The sequence below is a fragment of the Cynoglossus semilaevis genome, chromosome 7, assembly GCF_000523025.1.
Source record: "Cynoglossus semilaevis isolate Cse_v1.0 chromosome 7, Cse_v1.0, whole genome shotgun sequence".
In the NCBI taxonomy this organism is placed as follows: Eukaryota; Metazoa; Chordata; class Actinopteri; order Pleuronectiformes; family Cynoglossidae; genus Cynoglossus; species Cynoglossus semilaevis.
The window spans coordinates 8,869,690-8,886,680 of record NC_024313.1 but is presented as its reverse complement, the minus strand read 5'-3'; the positions used below and the strand labels follow the sequence as shown (position 1 = coordinate 8,886,680).

The window sequence follows — 16,991 nt, the reverse complement described above, 5'->3', positions numbered from 1 at the left end:
TATATATATATATATATATATACACATATATATGTGTGTGTGTGTGTGTGTGTGTGTATGTGTGTAAGAGAGAGAATGCAAACCTAATCTCATATAAGGCATATATGCACTCTAGTCCTCTACAGAATGAAAAATACACCATGCTGATGCATTAATCACCTGGCCAAGCCCATGCAGGGGTCCGTCAGCGTGGTGGAAGAGTTGAAGTATTCTCTGGCAGCAGCCAGCACTAATTCCACACTGTTGTGGTAGGCCACCTTTGGAGCATGACCTTTACCCCGGAATGACAGGCTGACAGGAACATCCTGGCCCGACTGGAAACATTAATTCAAAATCAAGACATCAATGAGATTGCAGCATTAAAATTCATCATGCCTGGTTTAATATGTGCAGCCCCCAGTGGCTAAACTCAGTCCTGAAAGCAGGGCCATAGTGAATATACAGTACCTTGGAGCAGTGCATGAGCTGCCCTGCCAGACGTATATTCTCCACACGGCTGGAGCACAACAGGGACTCGACAAACACCTGCAGTAAACACACAGGTTGTCTGATGAAAAAACATTATGTGCATGGATTTGACTTTAATGAAGACTTTCCGAATGCATGGCGTGAGGAGTCAGTTGGACCAGTCCTTGACAACCTTTTTTTTTTTTTTTTGATTTATGATGCATATTTTACATTAGGAAATTCCCTGGGCAGTGTCACTGATGACTTATTATCCAGCTGTTTAATGTACACGTATAACTTTTGTGTGAGACACAGTACCTGGTGACACATCTCTGCTTTCAGACATTTGTAGACGTTCTGCTGCATATCCAGCAGGTCCTGCAGAAGTCCTCTCCACACCGTCTCACTGACTGGAGGGTTTCTAAACCCAAACACAAATGCGTCAATTCCCAAGTCATCTTGAAGGCCATTCCATGTACCGTTGATGTGAGAGTATTTGGACATTCAAGTACTTGCGGCCAGTGTGGCGGCACAGTTTGACCATCAGTTGATGAGCCTCCTCCTCACTGTTCTGGCTGTTCCTCACGTACGAGATTGGTTTCTGTAGACCGTGTTTCTCCAGAATCTCTACCACACTAACAAATGTGAGCACAAGCAGAGACAAACACTTTTGACTGATTTAAATTCGAAACGCTATTTGAGCAAACCGAGCACACAGTATAGCTGGCAGCGGTCGGTATAGCCAAAAAAAGAAGAAGAAACATCAGGGGGAAAAGTTGAAAAGAATCCAAGTGAAAGTTGGACTGCGGATGTGTTCGCTCTAAGCTGTTCATTATTTTGGCAACAGAAAGTCACTGATGAGCCACGGTGCAGGTGGAGGAAGTGAAATGAAAGACTGAAGTACGACACGATGCAGATGATCACAACAGCCTGTCTGCGCATTTGTGTGCTAGGGCACGTGTGTGCATGTATGTGTTGGTGTGGATTTAAAACATGGCAGTGGGTCTCGACGTGGGGTCGTGCTGCTACAGATGTTTGCTCTGTGCTGCAGCTCATTAGCATAGTAAAGAGGAGTGTGTTGGATATTTACAACCCTGTGCATTTTAACTGAAATGTGTGTGTGGGAGCGTCTGGGTGTTGACTTATGAATGTAGCAGCAAGTGAAAGAGGCAACATCTACAAACAGCTTTTATTCTAGAGGACCTCCCTGAGCAGATATTTTATATGAACTGCCTGATTCATCTGGGTGTCTGTGTCCGTGTGAATGAGGAAAAGAGGGCGGGACAACTCTATATATGTAGGACCACACTCTGAAGCTTTAACAAACACACTTTCTTACACCAGAAGAGTGTCTTTGTGGGATTTAACATAGGTTTTGTTTAGAAAGACAGAGACATTTTTACCAGTTACATGTATTTCACTTGAACAGCACAGTTTTTGGAGGCATATTTTCTTAATATGTTATATTAGTATTAGTTTGTTTTATTTGTGTGTTTGTTTTTTCTGTTGATTTCCATCAGCTTCAAGTATTGAGCAAGGCAACAAATTAAAAAACATTTAGAGTCATGCGGCAATAATCAATAAATACATGCTTTGCTCAACAAAGATTCAGAATTCAAAGCCATTCAATGAAAAGATCTGAGTGGACAAAAGGGAATCAGCCAGTCCTCTCATCTGAGTTTAAAACTATTTGATACCAATTTCTTCATTTACATCACAAATAGAACAAAAAGGACAGAGACATGAGAGCATGTTGAAAGTTTGCTGCTGTACCTGAGATGCTTCTCTAATTTGTCCACTTGATCATGGAGTGATGCAGTGACACCCGTCTCTGGTCTGTAGACAAAAAACATGGAGAAAAACATCATTTATTCTGAGTCGGTACTCTTAATAAAATATGTAACAGCTTTTGGCAAAAAACGCCACCCCTTGTTGCTCATAATACCCAACAGATTAGAGCCGGTGTGCAAAAAAGTGGGAGGATATACAGCCTAAACATGCACCAAATATCACAAACCCGGATTATACCAATGAAATGCAGAGTTTGGGATTATTAAACATGTAAAACACAGATTAACTAACTCCAAAGATTTGCAGTGAGCAATGGTTTGTGTGTGTGTGTGTGTGAGTGTATGTGTGTTGTGTGTGTACGCAGTGTACTGTATGAGTGGGTGTTGTGGCCACTGTAAGCATGTACTGATTCCCCACTAAAAATAAAACCCCATAATGCTCTGCCCCGAGGCAAAGGATTCTGGGTCAGGGTGACCTGAGTTCCACTGATGGAAAAAAAAAAAAACATCTTTGTGCGTTTCTGTTTTGTGAGCCTTGCTTTTAAACACTGACAAACCTGCCTTTTTAAACCATTTATCCGGACCACTCTCTGCTGCTCCACCTCTGTCTCCTTCCATTTACACCCCTGTGTTCACTTCATTCTAACATGTGTGTGTGTCCCTCACTCTTGGTCTCTCTCTCTCTCTCAGTCAAACCTAATCCTCTGTCCATTTCTGCATTCCCCGCTCTCCCTGGATGAATAAATGTTACATTCTTTGCAGCAGATTTAGTCCTTATTAGGCCAAAAAATATATCCGAAAATTGAGTTGAAACCATTAAGTCGTCAGTTCCTCCCTTGCTTGCAAATCTGTAATATTCTCAGCTGCGGTGGCAATTTTGGAGCTTAGTAGGATGGAGAAATCACTCCTGGGAGAAATGTGAATTTGAAGGCATTGCATTTACAGCACTCTGCCGGCACCATCGCTAATCCAAACACTGTGGAAATCAGAGAGGAAAAAAAAAAGTCTGACAAAGCACATGCAATTATATGCAAGCATGTATTTTTAATACCACTCATTCTGAATAGTTAAAAAGTACAACTGCTTCAATTTAATGGCAATTAGGGAACTACATCTTGATAGTGAAGAATATTTCAGTTGCCGTGGCAATTAGCAGCAGATCATCTACACGACACGTGATCCGTGTAACTGTGTGATTATAGTCAATCAAGTGAGTCAGTGCATGTTTTTTGTAAGGGTGCAAGTGAACTGTCAATAAAAGGTCTGTCTCCTCCTACACCTGACCACAGTGTCCTCTAACTACAGATGTCATATGTTTGCATAATAGCAGTAGAAAATAATAAGAGGAAGTAGAAATAAAAAAAATACTTTTACAGAGCGACGTATTATTATGGTTGTAATTAAGGACATAGTTTCATTGACATTTTAAAATGTATTATTTTAATTTTTATTATTACCGTAGTTTTAAGTGTCAGTTTCTGATCAACAAAAAAAAAAAATACCTAGAATTAACCACCATAAATACTTTCACTTTCTGCATACAGTAGAGCAAATATAGATGTCTGTGCAACAACTAGCATATATTGCAGGATATTATTATTGCCTTAGTGTTAGTAGTTGTCAAAAAATCCATAGTGATGCCAAACTGTGGTGAAGTGTTAATGTACTGCAGTCTGCATTAACCTTTAAAAATGTTTTGATTTATTTAGAAGTGATTGTGTTGATTAAACCAAGAAGATGAGACTGAAATGTGTGAGAACTCTTCACAAAATAATCTTCCCTAACCCTAACCCAGGAGAAGTCGTTTACAGCTGATTAGCTTTTAATTGGTGCAGAAAAAACTTGATTCAGTTTAACGCAATGAGATGCTGTGGCTAAGAGTGGCCCAGTTGTCGGGCAGTTTAATACAGTCTCGTTCCAGCACTGTGTATCCCCTGCTGTGAGTGGGCAGCGTAAATAAATATTATCAGAGCACAGCACGCCACAGAGGAGCTAAAACCAGCCATTAGATACAGTTGAAAAGGTCAAACAGTGATATGCCGAAAAGTTTGGTGGTTTCATGCAGCAGAGAAAACAAGCCTCTCTTCCAGCGGTAATTCGATGAACCAATTAAGGTGTTCACAGCTGGAATAGACTCACACTGACACCGGCAACAAACATTTGATTCACACCTTTGCCTTTTTCCTGCTTCTGCCTTTTCTCCTTCATAGTCTTCAATTGGAGCTCATTCTTTTCAAATTGACTGCATACGAGCACAGACCGGTGGGAGACTCAGAGGACAAGACCTCTTGATATATAAAATAAAATACGCTACTGAGAGGCTAGTGGAAAGAGGACGGGGTCAATGAAAAAAATGGAAAGAAAAGGAAAAGAAAGAAAATAGAGGAAAGGAAAATAGAGGAGAGGAGAGGAAAAGGGCGGAAAAGAAAGGAAAGAAATGGTAACCAGAGAAAAGGAGAGGTGGGTTGAAAGAAAGAAAGGAAAAGGAAAGATAAGTAAAGTAAAGGATGATACAGATGTACAGTATGAAGTCCAGTTTTTCTACTCTATGTTGCAGTGGTTCAAATATCTTTGCTGCCTATTCGAAATGTTTTTTTCCCATCGATCGTGTCTGTGTGCGTGTGTGTATGGGTGCCTGACCCGTAGCCTCTCTGCGGCAGACATTCCAGTATGTCGTAACACAGGCTGAGCTGGTCGTCCCTCTCACAGCTGTAAATACACTCCAGAGCCACTGTCATCAGCTGGTCTGGGTCACCGAGGATTTTCTGCTGACACTGCAGAGGAGTAGAAAAAAAAAGTCAGCCCGTGTGTGTGTGTAGTTGAGTGTACTGTACATACAACTGTTTGTTGGTATGTGTGCTTTCTGTTTTACAACACACTGGACCTGACATTGACTGAGCACTTGTTGCCAAATACTGGGTTTATACATGGACATAATCTCGGTGTGTGTGTGTGTGTGTGTGTGTGTTCTCGGACACTTGCATCAGGTTTAGAGTGTTGGAAGATGAGCAGGGGAAGAGCGAGGTCTCGCTCGGCCAGGCCGACCAGGTATTCCCTGAGCAGAGACTGAGCAGCGCCCTCCCTCTGTCCCTCACAGCGGTGCAGGAATGGCACCATCCACTGGAATGTGTCTTTCACATAGCGCTCAGTGTTGGACTGTTGATACAAGGATTATGATGGGAAAAAGATTAGTATAAAAGAGACCTTGACTCACTCGACACTCCATTTATATAACATTAGTTTAGGCAGCAGAAAATGAACGTTTATTATAAAGTTCTGGTTCTTCTCTACCTTAAAAAACACTCCAGGTTACAGTTCGCTTTTTATTAAGACGAGGTAAAAAAGATATTGATCTGATCTGAGGTCAGGGCTATCTTAGTCACTGTTTCATTACTATGCTCCTTGGTCTTTATTCTCGCATCATGAATTTTGTAAATTAAAAAACCCACGTATAAAGTAGCAAATCTAACCAAATGCAAAGCAATTTCTATCTGTTAATTACTTTCACGACTTACTCCCACAACTTCTTCAAGTTGAATCACAGAGGCGACGGTGTCTGACATAGAGTAAATGTATTGTACTATATCACTGTGTTAACTCTGCCTTCATATATATAACTGTCCAACAAAATGTCTATTACTGAGAGGAAAGAACAGAAAGATTTTGTCACTGACATAAAAAGAAAAAAAAACATTTTTTTATGTTAACTCTGTACATTTTGTAGAGGACCAGCTCACACAGGCTGTCACCTGGGGCTCCATCCCCTGAACAGGGGCCATGCTGTAACCCCTGGAGTAAAAAATAAGTCCATTGCAGATGCCAGTATATTTACATACAGCATGTGTTCAGCGGTCAGCTTCATGTTCGTTCACGGCAGGATGTTGCACCAATCCCATGCCAGTCATTATTTGGAAGAAAAAAAGAGCATCTTGACATAAAACTAGAGTGAATAAAACATTCAGCTGCCGACTCCAAACTTGCGCATTCACATAAACATTATTTTCGAGCAGGAGAACCAATCAAACAGCATGTGTTGGTGCATTCAACCACATTCGCTGGCAGCCTGCCTGCATGGCACATTCGGCTGGCAGTGGTCCTCTCAGGCTGAAGCTGGCACTTTTAAGTGACAATTTAGTGGACAGCTCGTATTATGTATTCCAAGGGGACTTGTAACTGTACTAACTGCTACAGACTGACTTTCAGAGCTCTCTTGGTGAATGTGAATAGAGAAGCTACTGTTGTTAAATGTCAGGAAATTCAAAAAGGGAAAAGGAACTTGTTTTCTGCTGGTGAATAAATAGTAAATTCACTTCATAGCAGGAATCAACTCCTGGTTCAGTCTCATACTGAAGTTGGCATACATTATGTCAGGCAATAATACTGTACTGGTACAAGAGACTGGGATCAAAAATTGCAATACAGTTTTTCTTAAACTGGTAAATTCTAGTTATTCCTAAAGTAGGAAAATAAGGTCATCAGCAAGTTCCTATTGTGAACTATACCTTAAAGTCAGTGAAGCTTCTTTAATTTTATTTGATAAAAAAACAGAAGTGTGAAAAACAATTGATCCAAAGTGACATTTGAAAAGGAGAAATTCACTCCTTCTCACTTACATTTTTCATGAGCAGGCGGAGCTTGTCAATGTCATCTAACTGCTGCAGGTCCTTAAACGTCAAACTCAGGTCACATGTTGTTTCATATACAAGCGTCTCCATGGTGACCAGGTCATCACACAGGAGGTTGAGACCTGGGATCTCCCGTTCTTTCCCAAGACGCACCAGTGACAGTGCACAATCCACCTGATGGAGAGTGAGGCAGAATGTATAAGTGCATCAGGAATAACAGTGTATAAGTGTGAATATTAAAAAAACAATGTTTAAGTACAAAGTAGCCATGACCAAATACTTATCAAAATTAGGCTTCATGATGAAAAATACATTTCAGCATTTAATGACTCAGAACGACAGAATACAAAAAACTCACTGCACTACAGAATCCAGACCAGTGTAAATCGACAGTGTTTAATCTCTTGGTGACATTTGTGACAATTACAGTACCTTGCTGGTTACCCTGGATAACGTAAAGCAGCTGTACAGCAGTGTTTTGCTACAAGCTGTCAACGTTCCTACTTCACTGTCTGTGTTACAGAACACAGTTCATTTAACTGGGTGAAAATAGCTGTCCCTGCTGCCAACAGAGGAAAACTGCAGAAAAACTGCAATTGAATCCTGGAACACACACACCTCACACAGCATTCACCACTCCGATTCATACTCTTGGACCAATAAATGTGAGGATTTCCTTTTGCTCCGATTGACAAAATGTTCTCCCAAAAGAGCAACCAATCCATATCCAACCGCCAATAAGATGGCAGCATGCCCAGCCAATTGAAGCTCTGCAACCTGTGGATATAAACCAATCGATAGCAGGAGCAGCCAGACATCTGTAGTGATGATTGCTTTTCTCTGCACCTCACAAACACACTCCACGACCACATCATCTACAATTTATCCTGGTGCAAATAAAAAACATTTGCTTTAATTTTGTGAATTAGACCAACAAGGAAGAAAAGGGAAAAAAAAATCACTTTCATTCAGCACCAGAGCAATTAGACAGAACGAGAGAGGAAGCGAGGACTGGATTGATCTTAGTGTGAGTGAAGATCCTCTGAATTCTCTCCTCTGCTGCCTGCTTATCTCTGTCCCGTTCTCCAGGGTGGACTCCTCTACTAACTGCATACAATTCAGATGTTAACATTTCTCCACACACTATCTCTGACTGCATTATTCTTCATGGTGCACTGTGTGTGAGCATCATAATCAAAATGCATCGTCCTGATAGTTAACCTCCGCCTGGTATTTGTTTATCAGACGACTAATCACACACAAGAATTCCTGAGATTTTTGTTTGATCCATTCTAAGCGCTTTATTTCTACCTATGTTAACAGAGCTTGAATTCTCAGTTTGTATGTATGTAACATCTCGATTCAGACACTTGTTCAAAAGTAGTTATTTCTATTTTAGCACCTTTTACAACCCTTTTTTTTTCCTTCTTTGCAATCACTGACTCGTTCCCCGGGATCAATTTCAGTTTTGTACCTCGACACCCATTCATTCCTCTCATTTCTGTTTTTAATGTGCTCTGTGCCACGCTGTAACTTCTCCTCTTCGCTTCTTCTTCCATCCCATTTCCATTTTCAAGCTCGTCAATTTCTCTCTCCGTCTCGGAGTAATCGTGTCAATCTTCCTGTTCAGTGCCTCGCTCCCCGATGCTCGGAGACTGGTTTGGAACACTCACGTTTCCTCTGATGTGGCTCCTTTTAATCAAACCCTATTTTCCTCTATTAAAACACTCCACCAAGCATAAACACAGGCAGATGAGGGGAGGCAGGGAAAGGGGCGCGGGAGTGCGGGGGGGCACCAACAAGGGAGAACAAATGAGATGAAAAATGAAAGAAGGCAGGAAGTTGTGAACGGGCAAATGGCAACACAGTTGTCCCGGTGTCTGTTTCTGTCACATCTTTGTGTGGGTTTTAAAGTGAGAAAAAGAGTTGTGTCAAAAAGAGAGACACATATGTAAGTGTTGGGGACGGTCCCGGAGGGGAGTACTGTGTGAAAGAGCAAAAGGAGACGAGGTCTAATTAAAACGGAACAAGAAGGAGAATGAAAGACAGAGCTGCCGTGATTCCTAATGATTAACAAAGATTTCCTTTTACACACATTCCGTTGCTCAGTGTTTTTTTTTTTTTTCTACTCATGCTCGGATGATGAAAGGCACAATTTCCCCAGCTGTCTTAAAAATAGAGCATTGCACAGCCAAATCCCTCTCCTTCATCCTTTTTACCTCTGAGTGAAAAGGATGAATTGGGAAAATGAGGTAGAAAGATTCAACGGTGTCCTAGTTAGTCCTTCCTTTGAGACAAAGGGTGTCTTCACAACCTTGATGCATCACTGAGAGATTGGTAAAGAAATGGACAAAGGGTGGGTGGAGAGAGTGGTTACACTTTCAGCTGCAGCGGGAGAAGACAAACGGCAGGGGCCTTGGTTTGTCTTCAGTAGAAATCCAAGTGGCAAAAATGCTAACAACTGTCGCAGGTTGCATCAAAGTGACCTTGACTTGAGGTTTTGCTGTGTTTCTGCTTTGGTCTGAATTTCAGCTCATCACACATTTCTTCTTCAATAAAGCTGCAAAAAGTAAGAAATGTGTGGCAGCAATAATCTTGGCCATTTCCAGATGTCTACTGACATTTCATTCTGCCGCTGCCTTGCTGTGAATTTAATTCAAGCTTTAGGGAGCCTGAAAATTGAACTTTAGTGTGGTCTGAAAAATGGTTCACCTTAAAAGAGACATTTCTTCAAGATGCTTCTGATTCTAAGCCTTTGAAACAGCGAGGCAGGGGGAGTAAAAGGTAGGTGAAAGTTAGGTCAAAAACTCCCATAATTCTCTGTAAGTAGTAACTGCTATGAGTTAAAGTGCTTGGAAAACTCTTCCAGAAAAACAGTCGTGCTGGCATGTGTCTGTCCACAGAGAAAGGGCCATATTTTAGCAGTTAATTAAAACACTTTTGGAATGTTATGGTCCCCAACTGATTGCAGTTTGAGACCCCTGGTGTAGCTTATTAGGAATGTGTTGTACCTGTTTGGAGCAGGACTCAATATCCTGGGCTCTGCTCTGATACCAGTCAGCCAGAAGCTCAATGGAAGGTGTGGCAGTCCGGAATCTCAGCAGCTCTGGAACCTCTTCATACAAGAAACTGTCGTCATCAGACAAGTTCTGGTCCAGGACAGCTCTGAAAATGATTTTTTTTTGTAAATGTGGATCTCATTTACTTTGTATTTAAGTTAATTAAGGAGTTTCCAGTTTTCTTCTCATCATCAACACTCAACAGTTGTATTTTTCTTTCAGTGCCTGACGTAGATAAAGTACTTCTGTACACTATAAAGATGCAAACAACTAAACAGCGACAGTCACGCCCTTGTTTTGGGTGACAGGTTTTTTCATTACATGGAAAATAGGTGCTGCAGTTTGCCATAAATCACAGGCGAAAATGCTGTCTTGATGCTGTGAAGACTCAGAGGAGCACAAAATCAGGAGCTGAAAATAGTCGCAAACAGCTGAACCAATTATTCTCATCTGAAGAAAGTTTATAAATCACAACACAACCCTGTCGTTTAGGGAAATTATTCCACCTTCTTTAATAAAAAAAAAAAACCCATTCAATTTTTGAGATTTGGATCATTAACAGAATTAAATTACAATGGGGTTTGAAGAAGAAATAAGGTCAGAAAGGATTAAAAACAACTTTGCTATCGTCTGATTGATTGGGAAGTAAAGAAATGAGAATTAAAATGACAATAAGAATAGAAATAAAGAAAATGAGTTGGGAACAAACTTATCAGTACCACGAGCTTTAAGTGGTATCTAATCTTAACTCTGCTTTTTTTTGTCCAACAAAACAGTTGTTCCACCTGTCTAGAGTTTAAAAAGTTCTGTTAGGCAACTGGACGTGAATTTTCTAAAAGAAGACATTTCACCTCTAATCCAAGAGGCTTCTTCAGTTCAGAATTTTAGCAAATTCACGTCCAGTTGCCTAACAGAACTTTTTAAACTTGACCATGACCTGGATGAGAATCTTCATAGACAGTTCTGTCTAGATTTCTTTTTTCAATCAGAAGACTTACCTGCACTCCTCTGTCTCACACCAGTCCATCTCTCTGTGCCTCTGCTCATCCCATGGAATTAACACCAACTCCCCTCTGTCATCAAGACTGGAATAGAGAAAATGTCAGTTAAAAAAAAGATCGGCTTTGGAGAAAATATACATGAGGCACCTATAACCACAAACCCACACAGACACAGACAACAGACTAAAACATGTAAAAAAAAAAAAACCAGGGAAAAGGTAGCCATAATGGAAAATAAAAAATGACAGGTACCAGGGGAGAAAAAATGATTGTGCATCAGTAAACAATTCTAACAAAAACTTTAGAGAAGCATCTGAGCTGTGTGTTGGTTGTAAAATGTGAGGATTTTTATTTTCCCAATTCTGTGTCAGAGCAAAGCCTCACTTTTTCTTTGTCTCTTCGAGTGGAGTAAAGAAGATAAGCAGGAAGCAAACATGAAAAGACAATCAAGAGTAAAGAATGACTGCTAACAACAAGTATACAGTCAGTACATTCTTCAACATGAGTGCTATATGTGATATTGAAGAACCACACAGTTGGTTTTTGTCTCGGCCCCTAACACACATTAAAAAATTGAGGTCTCACTTTTTTGATTTCTAGAAACTGACCTACTCTCAATCTGGGTTCCCTTCTTTATTAAGTCTAAGGATGGAGAGCAAACATCGATGTGAACACTCCATTAAATATTGATGAAAGTAATTCGTTTTCTATAATGTATCCCGTTATTCATTCCTTCTAAGCATCGGGTCATTCTTCCTGTCCCCACCTTTTTCAGAGCCACAGGGCAAAGTTTGCATGAAAATACAACTTTTCTGTATCCTGCCATGTGTGGAGCTTTCCTTTACAACCTGATCAATAGTACATGGGAATATTTTCCACCTTCCACTGAAGCAAGACTTTGCTATAGACAGAGTAAGATCCTAACAGATGGCTCGTGCCGGCTCTGTCTGCCGCAGTGTTTAGGAGTGAGTGTGGTGGAGGCAGCAGTTGGTGCTCACAGGCTGGGGAAAATAGGAAACTGCCCCAGAGCAGCAGAGCCATGATGGATGCCCACTGCAAAGCCACAGTCACCTGACCTCCATACAAACTCAGACGTGGCTAATAAAAGGGTGCAGTAAATGTGAACGTGTGTGTGTGTGTGTGTGTGTGTGTGTGTGTGTGTGTGTACTGTACGGACAATTATTCCTACACAGTAAATTTATTTTAGCTCCTGACTCCAGGGGACTTTGACACTGTACATGTGTTTATTCGTGGGAATGTTAATGCACTGTTTGACAAGCAGAATGTGGGAATTTTTCAAGGAAGGGGATACAGGCGGGGGGGCCGGGGGGGAGGGGTAAGGAATCTGTCATGTCTGCTGCTAAACCGTAAGGGACTGAGAAATTATTCCCTTCCCTCCAAAACACTCCCCCATCATCCTTTTCTCTCAACCTCTTTCTAAATTCCTTCCCTCTCACTGCTGATCTAGTCCCAAAGCTAGATGCAGCTAGATGATAACTTTAATTTAAAATGTATTCTTGTCCTTTAAATGTTTCTAATCTTCTAAAGATTTATGACTTTATCTGTGGTCCTGACTACAAAGACCAAATGTTGTCTTGAAAATACTGTATCAGATATATTTGATATATGGAAACAACAAGAGTTTGTTGACACAGAGGAGCTGCCTACAACTAGAGGAGAAAGGAGGGGAATTTAACCCATAGAACACCAGCCCCACAGTGAAACATACAGGGTGGAGTTTAATGTTGATGTCAGTTTAACTGGGGAAGTTTAAGGGAAATATGTTTTATTACCAATTTATGTTTTAACCATATTTAATAAACCAAATGCAATATTTGGTAAATGGTGAGCAAATTAATAAAGTTGATCTTGACCTTGACTTGACCTTTGATCAAGTACAAATCAACAGGGTCTGTGGTTTAATGTCAGTGACGACACATGATGTCTGTGACCACAGACCTCTTTGATTTCACTGATTTAAAAGACAAAACTGAAAGTGTAGCTGATGATAAGTTCCAGTCACTGGTTTCTCACCAAGCCTCTGGCAGCAGGATAGTGTACTCATGTGGAGAGGTGGTTTCTGGGAAATTGTACAGCACAGCAAGGCGGTGCTGGAGGAGGTCTGCTCCATGGTATGTGAAGAGAATGTCCAAAGCCTGAACGTTACTCTCCTGTAGAAAAAAAAGATATGTCAAGCATGATTATTAAATTGACTTTAAGCTCAAATATAATGCAATACAAAAATAATATACACAGAGAAAATTATTTTATTCCACATCATAATATTAAAGCTGCATTTGGTCTGGACTAATACACTGTAGGTGCTAACAAACATTAACATCGATTAACAGATTATTTAAGCAGCACATGGACCTGGTTCAAATGTGATCTTACCCTGGCATAGTTTCTTGCTGATAAAACAATATTTTGACTGCGGAACTTCTTGAAAAACTCAGCATCGTACTTCTGCTCTGCAGCATGAGGACCTCCGAGTATCTCCTGGGTGGGCGAGGTGGAAAAGGGAGGGGGGAGCAGAGAGTTGCAGGGTGAGTGAAAAAGATAAAAAAAGAGATTGAATACAAGTCTGGTTTATAAAAAAAATAATAATCTTGACGCAGATGTATTGAAAGTCAAAGTAAAGACAAGAGCAGAGCAGGTGATGTGACTGCAGATGAATCCACTCAGGCAAAGTCAACAGTCAGAACGTTCAAACTTTCAGGCACACAGCTGTCTTGTCTATTTTGGGTGGTACATCTGAAGAATCTACGAGAGAATATAAGTGTGTGTGTCTGTGTGTGTTGTAAATTCAGGAATATTGTGTGTCTTGTGTGTCCTCTTCAAAAGTAATGTTCTTTTCGGTGTGTGTCTGTGTACTGTATGTGTGTTTATGTGTGTCAGTGAGTGAGTGTTGGGGCAGAGCCATGTGTTTTCTGATAGATGGCCTTTGAATGGGCTGTACGCAGACACAGCCAGCCCGACTGGGAATGATAAAAACTCTAATATCATATTCATAGACAGTCGGTGTGAATGGATTGGGGCAAAAAAAGGAAATCTGCTGAAGTTACCATGACAATGTCTGAATGAAGAGAGACACAGAGGGACAAAAACAGAGTGAGTGAGTGAGAGAGAGAGAGAGAGAGAGAGAGAGAGAGAGAGAAAGAGAGAGAGAGAGAGAGCAATAGAGAGAGCAATAGGGAGAGACGTCATTTTGTCTGAGCTGAATATTTAGCAAGTCAAATCTGAACTGCCCCCTTTAGAATATGATATCAATAACTCCCTGTCCATCAGTGTTATCTAGTACAAGTTTTTTGTGTCTTCAGCTAAGAGTATGATTTCAGTTAGTTTTACAGTGAAAAGTGTATTTGTAAAGGCAGAATGAATGAAAAATGATAAATGAATGAATCAAAAAATCCGCTTCATTTTCTCTTTAACTGAAATAAATCCACAGCCTCTACTCTAATTTTACAATCAGTTAGTGTTAGAAAAATGCACCTGCAGCTTATACTGCATCGTTATCAAAGAGATCAGCATATAAATGTGCTATTGAAATAGTTTTTTGTATTATGGGACAATGAGTTTAAAATCAAATCTAAATGTTCTGATCCAGTGCATAGACTCTGGATTCAGAGTCATTCCATTCAAAAATGAATTGTATTCCTTTTGACAAGAGCCGTAGAAAACAGACCAATAGGAGTATTAAAGCCCTTTTAAAGTGAACGTTGATGAAATAGGAAAAAAGGTTGAGGTTAACAATTACAGCAAACAAGATTCAGGCTAAACTGGGTTACTCTGCCATGTAAATGAATAAATAATAGAATCCCATATAATTCCCGTGGAGTCTCTTAGACACCGGCCTGGATCTCATGAGCTCTGATGTCATAATGAGTGTGTAGTTTAGATCCTTAAAGTCTCTGCTGATGAGTCCGGTGGCCCCTGTACTGACCATGGTTTCAGCTACAGTAATGTCCACATTGACACCGGAGAACAACTGACAAGTTCTTCAATCAGTCGTGATAAAAGTAAAGATTATTTTCATGCGGACAAATTCATCTGTATTTCATTCTCACTGCTGTCAGACGGAATGAACTCGTTTTGTCTTTAATCAATACAGTGTAGAAACTGACGGACAGACAAAAGTGCTGCTGGCTGTCAGTGCAGACAGCAGCACTTTAGGCAGCCTATTTATTCACACATCATATTAATCATCCTTTTACAGGCAAAACTAAGACAATTGACTGTGGAATCAATAAACTATTCCAGAAAAGTGTGAAAAGTTGTTTAAGCTTAAAAAAATTGTGAAAAGGATTTTTAGTTAAATATAAAATATAATAACACAATATTTCCACCCAGAGCTCTCCATTGTGTTCGTATGAACCCTGAAATCAGTAGTAGTTAAAAAACTAAATAATGAGTGGTAATTAAAAGTAAAATACATGTGAGTAAAATATTATTAAGGCTACTTGCAGACATTCCGAGATGCTTTGAGTAATTAATTGCTGTAGGTTTCCATAGTAACAAGTGTTGTGTCGATGAACGTGAGGAATTTATAATAATAATAATATATAAAAAGAATAGCACCATCAGTAAGAGCGGTCAACTCAAAAATTAATTAAACTGACTGTATGAAATGTCATTTTAGGACAAAAAGAATAATTGGTGCTTCATTGCAATTACCTTTAATAACTTGGTAAGAAAGGAAGACGTGTGTGTTCCAGAGACAATTTTAAGGATAAGAATAAAGAAGCTGCTCACGATTTCAGTAAAGATGATAGAACGTCAGGATTGGTCAGGATCTCCACAAAAACAAAAACAGTATGATGATGTTTTTACTCCAGTACCAGTACTTACAGTACTATACAAAATAACAGGTATAATGATGATATTAAAATATTCAATGTTCTAGTAATACACAGGTAAAGGTGGGAACTTTTTGAATGGACAATCCATTCACCTCATTTAAACCCAGTAAAGAAGACTCAGAGGCACACAGTCTGAATACAAGTGGAGAAGTGGAGAAAAGCTGCAACAGATGAACAAACGAATATGCTCACAACTGTTCTTAAATAAGTATTCAGGTTATAATAACGGTGGGCTTATCATTTTTTTCTGTATAAATGTTTGATAATCATGTGTATGAATCATGTGAGAGGCTGTTGGTACCTCATACGTGGCCAGGCGGTCTAGGTAGGCCAGTAACTTCAATCTACTGCGACAGAGCTCCTTCTGCTCCAGGGTAAGTCTGAGAAAAGACAAAAATACGTACAGACAGACATACAAATTAACATTGCACACAACATATTTACAAAGGCTCATTTTTTAACTTAAATAACCTGAATCACCTTTTATCATTTTTTTCAAACAGCATTTATTTTATCGAGCCTGCGTCCTATGCCGTGCTCTCACACACAATGTTTAATTTAACTGTAAATTATATAGTGTAGCTGCAGAGACCTGGAGTCTATAACAGTATTCAGGGCCAGTGTTTATAGCACCACAGAGGACCCAGAAACACCTTCTCTTTTTTTGTTAGAGCGACAAATCAACTCCTTATAACCATAAGAACTCTTCGGTTGTTATGTATGGGAAGCTAGTTGTCAACGAGTTGAGTGAGTGCCCCCGGTGAACCAAGGCTATTTTCAATGTCATTTAATCACAGCTATAAATAAACTGAATGACCACAAACATCAAAGGGCTGGGCTTTATGAGATCTAACTACAGTTCAATCATTCAAAGTATGCACAAGGTTTAGAAAAGAGAACTAAAAATAAAAAAAGCAAGTGGTGTGGGTTTATATTGTGTGTACACAGCCCACACTCCTGAATCTGTTCAGATGAACACCAGTGTGAGCACGTCAGGCAGCAGCCAAATATCTCTGACATTTTGGCCTGGATAAACCGCAGTGTGGCCGCAGTGGAGCTGACCTTTCACTGCCGTCTTAATCCCTAATCCCTCATTACCGTGTGTGCTGTCTGCTTTATGAGGTGTTTCTCTGCACAGGATAACACAGATTAGCAGTGTCTGGACACACACTATCTGGCACATTACAGGGGGCCACCTGAAATACATTGC

At 40.1% G+C, this 16,991-nt stretch overlaps 1 protein-coding gene across 1 annotated transcript in view; it reads right to left on the bottom strand.

Annotated features, from left to right (window-relative positions):
• nbas (NBAS subunit of NRZ tethering complex) overlaps positions 1-16,991 on the bottom strand; it is a 107,057-nt gene that overhangs the window by 63,566 nt on the left and 26,500 nt on the right. Inside the window, 13 exon segments of the mRNA XM_008313261.3 lie at positions 160-314; positions 448-525; positions 766-868; positions 960-1,082; positions 2,221-2,283; positions 4,878-5,011; positions 5,220-5,393; positions 6,851-7,036; positions 9,874-10,027; positions 10,920-11,006; positions 12,957-13,093; positions 13,317-13,421; positions 16,083-16,161. Coding sequence (XP_008311483.1) covers positions 160-314; positions 448-525; positions 766-868; positions 960-1,082; positions 2,221-2,283; positions 4,878-5,011; positions 5,220-5,393; positions 6,851-7,036; positions 9,874-10,027; positions 10,920-11,006; positions 12,957-13,093; positions 13,317-13,421; positions 16,083-16,161 — 1,578 coding nt within the window.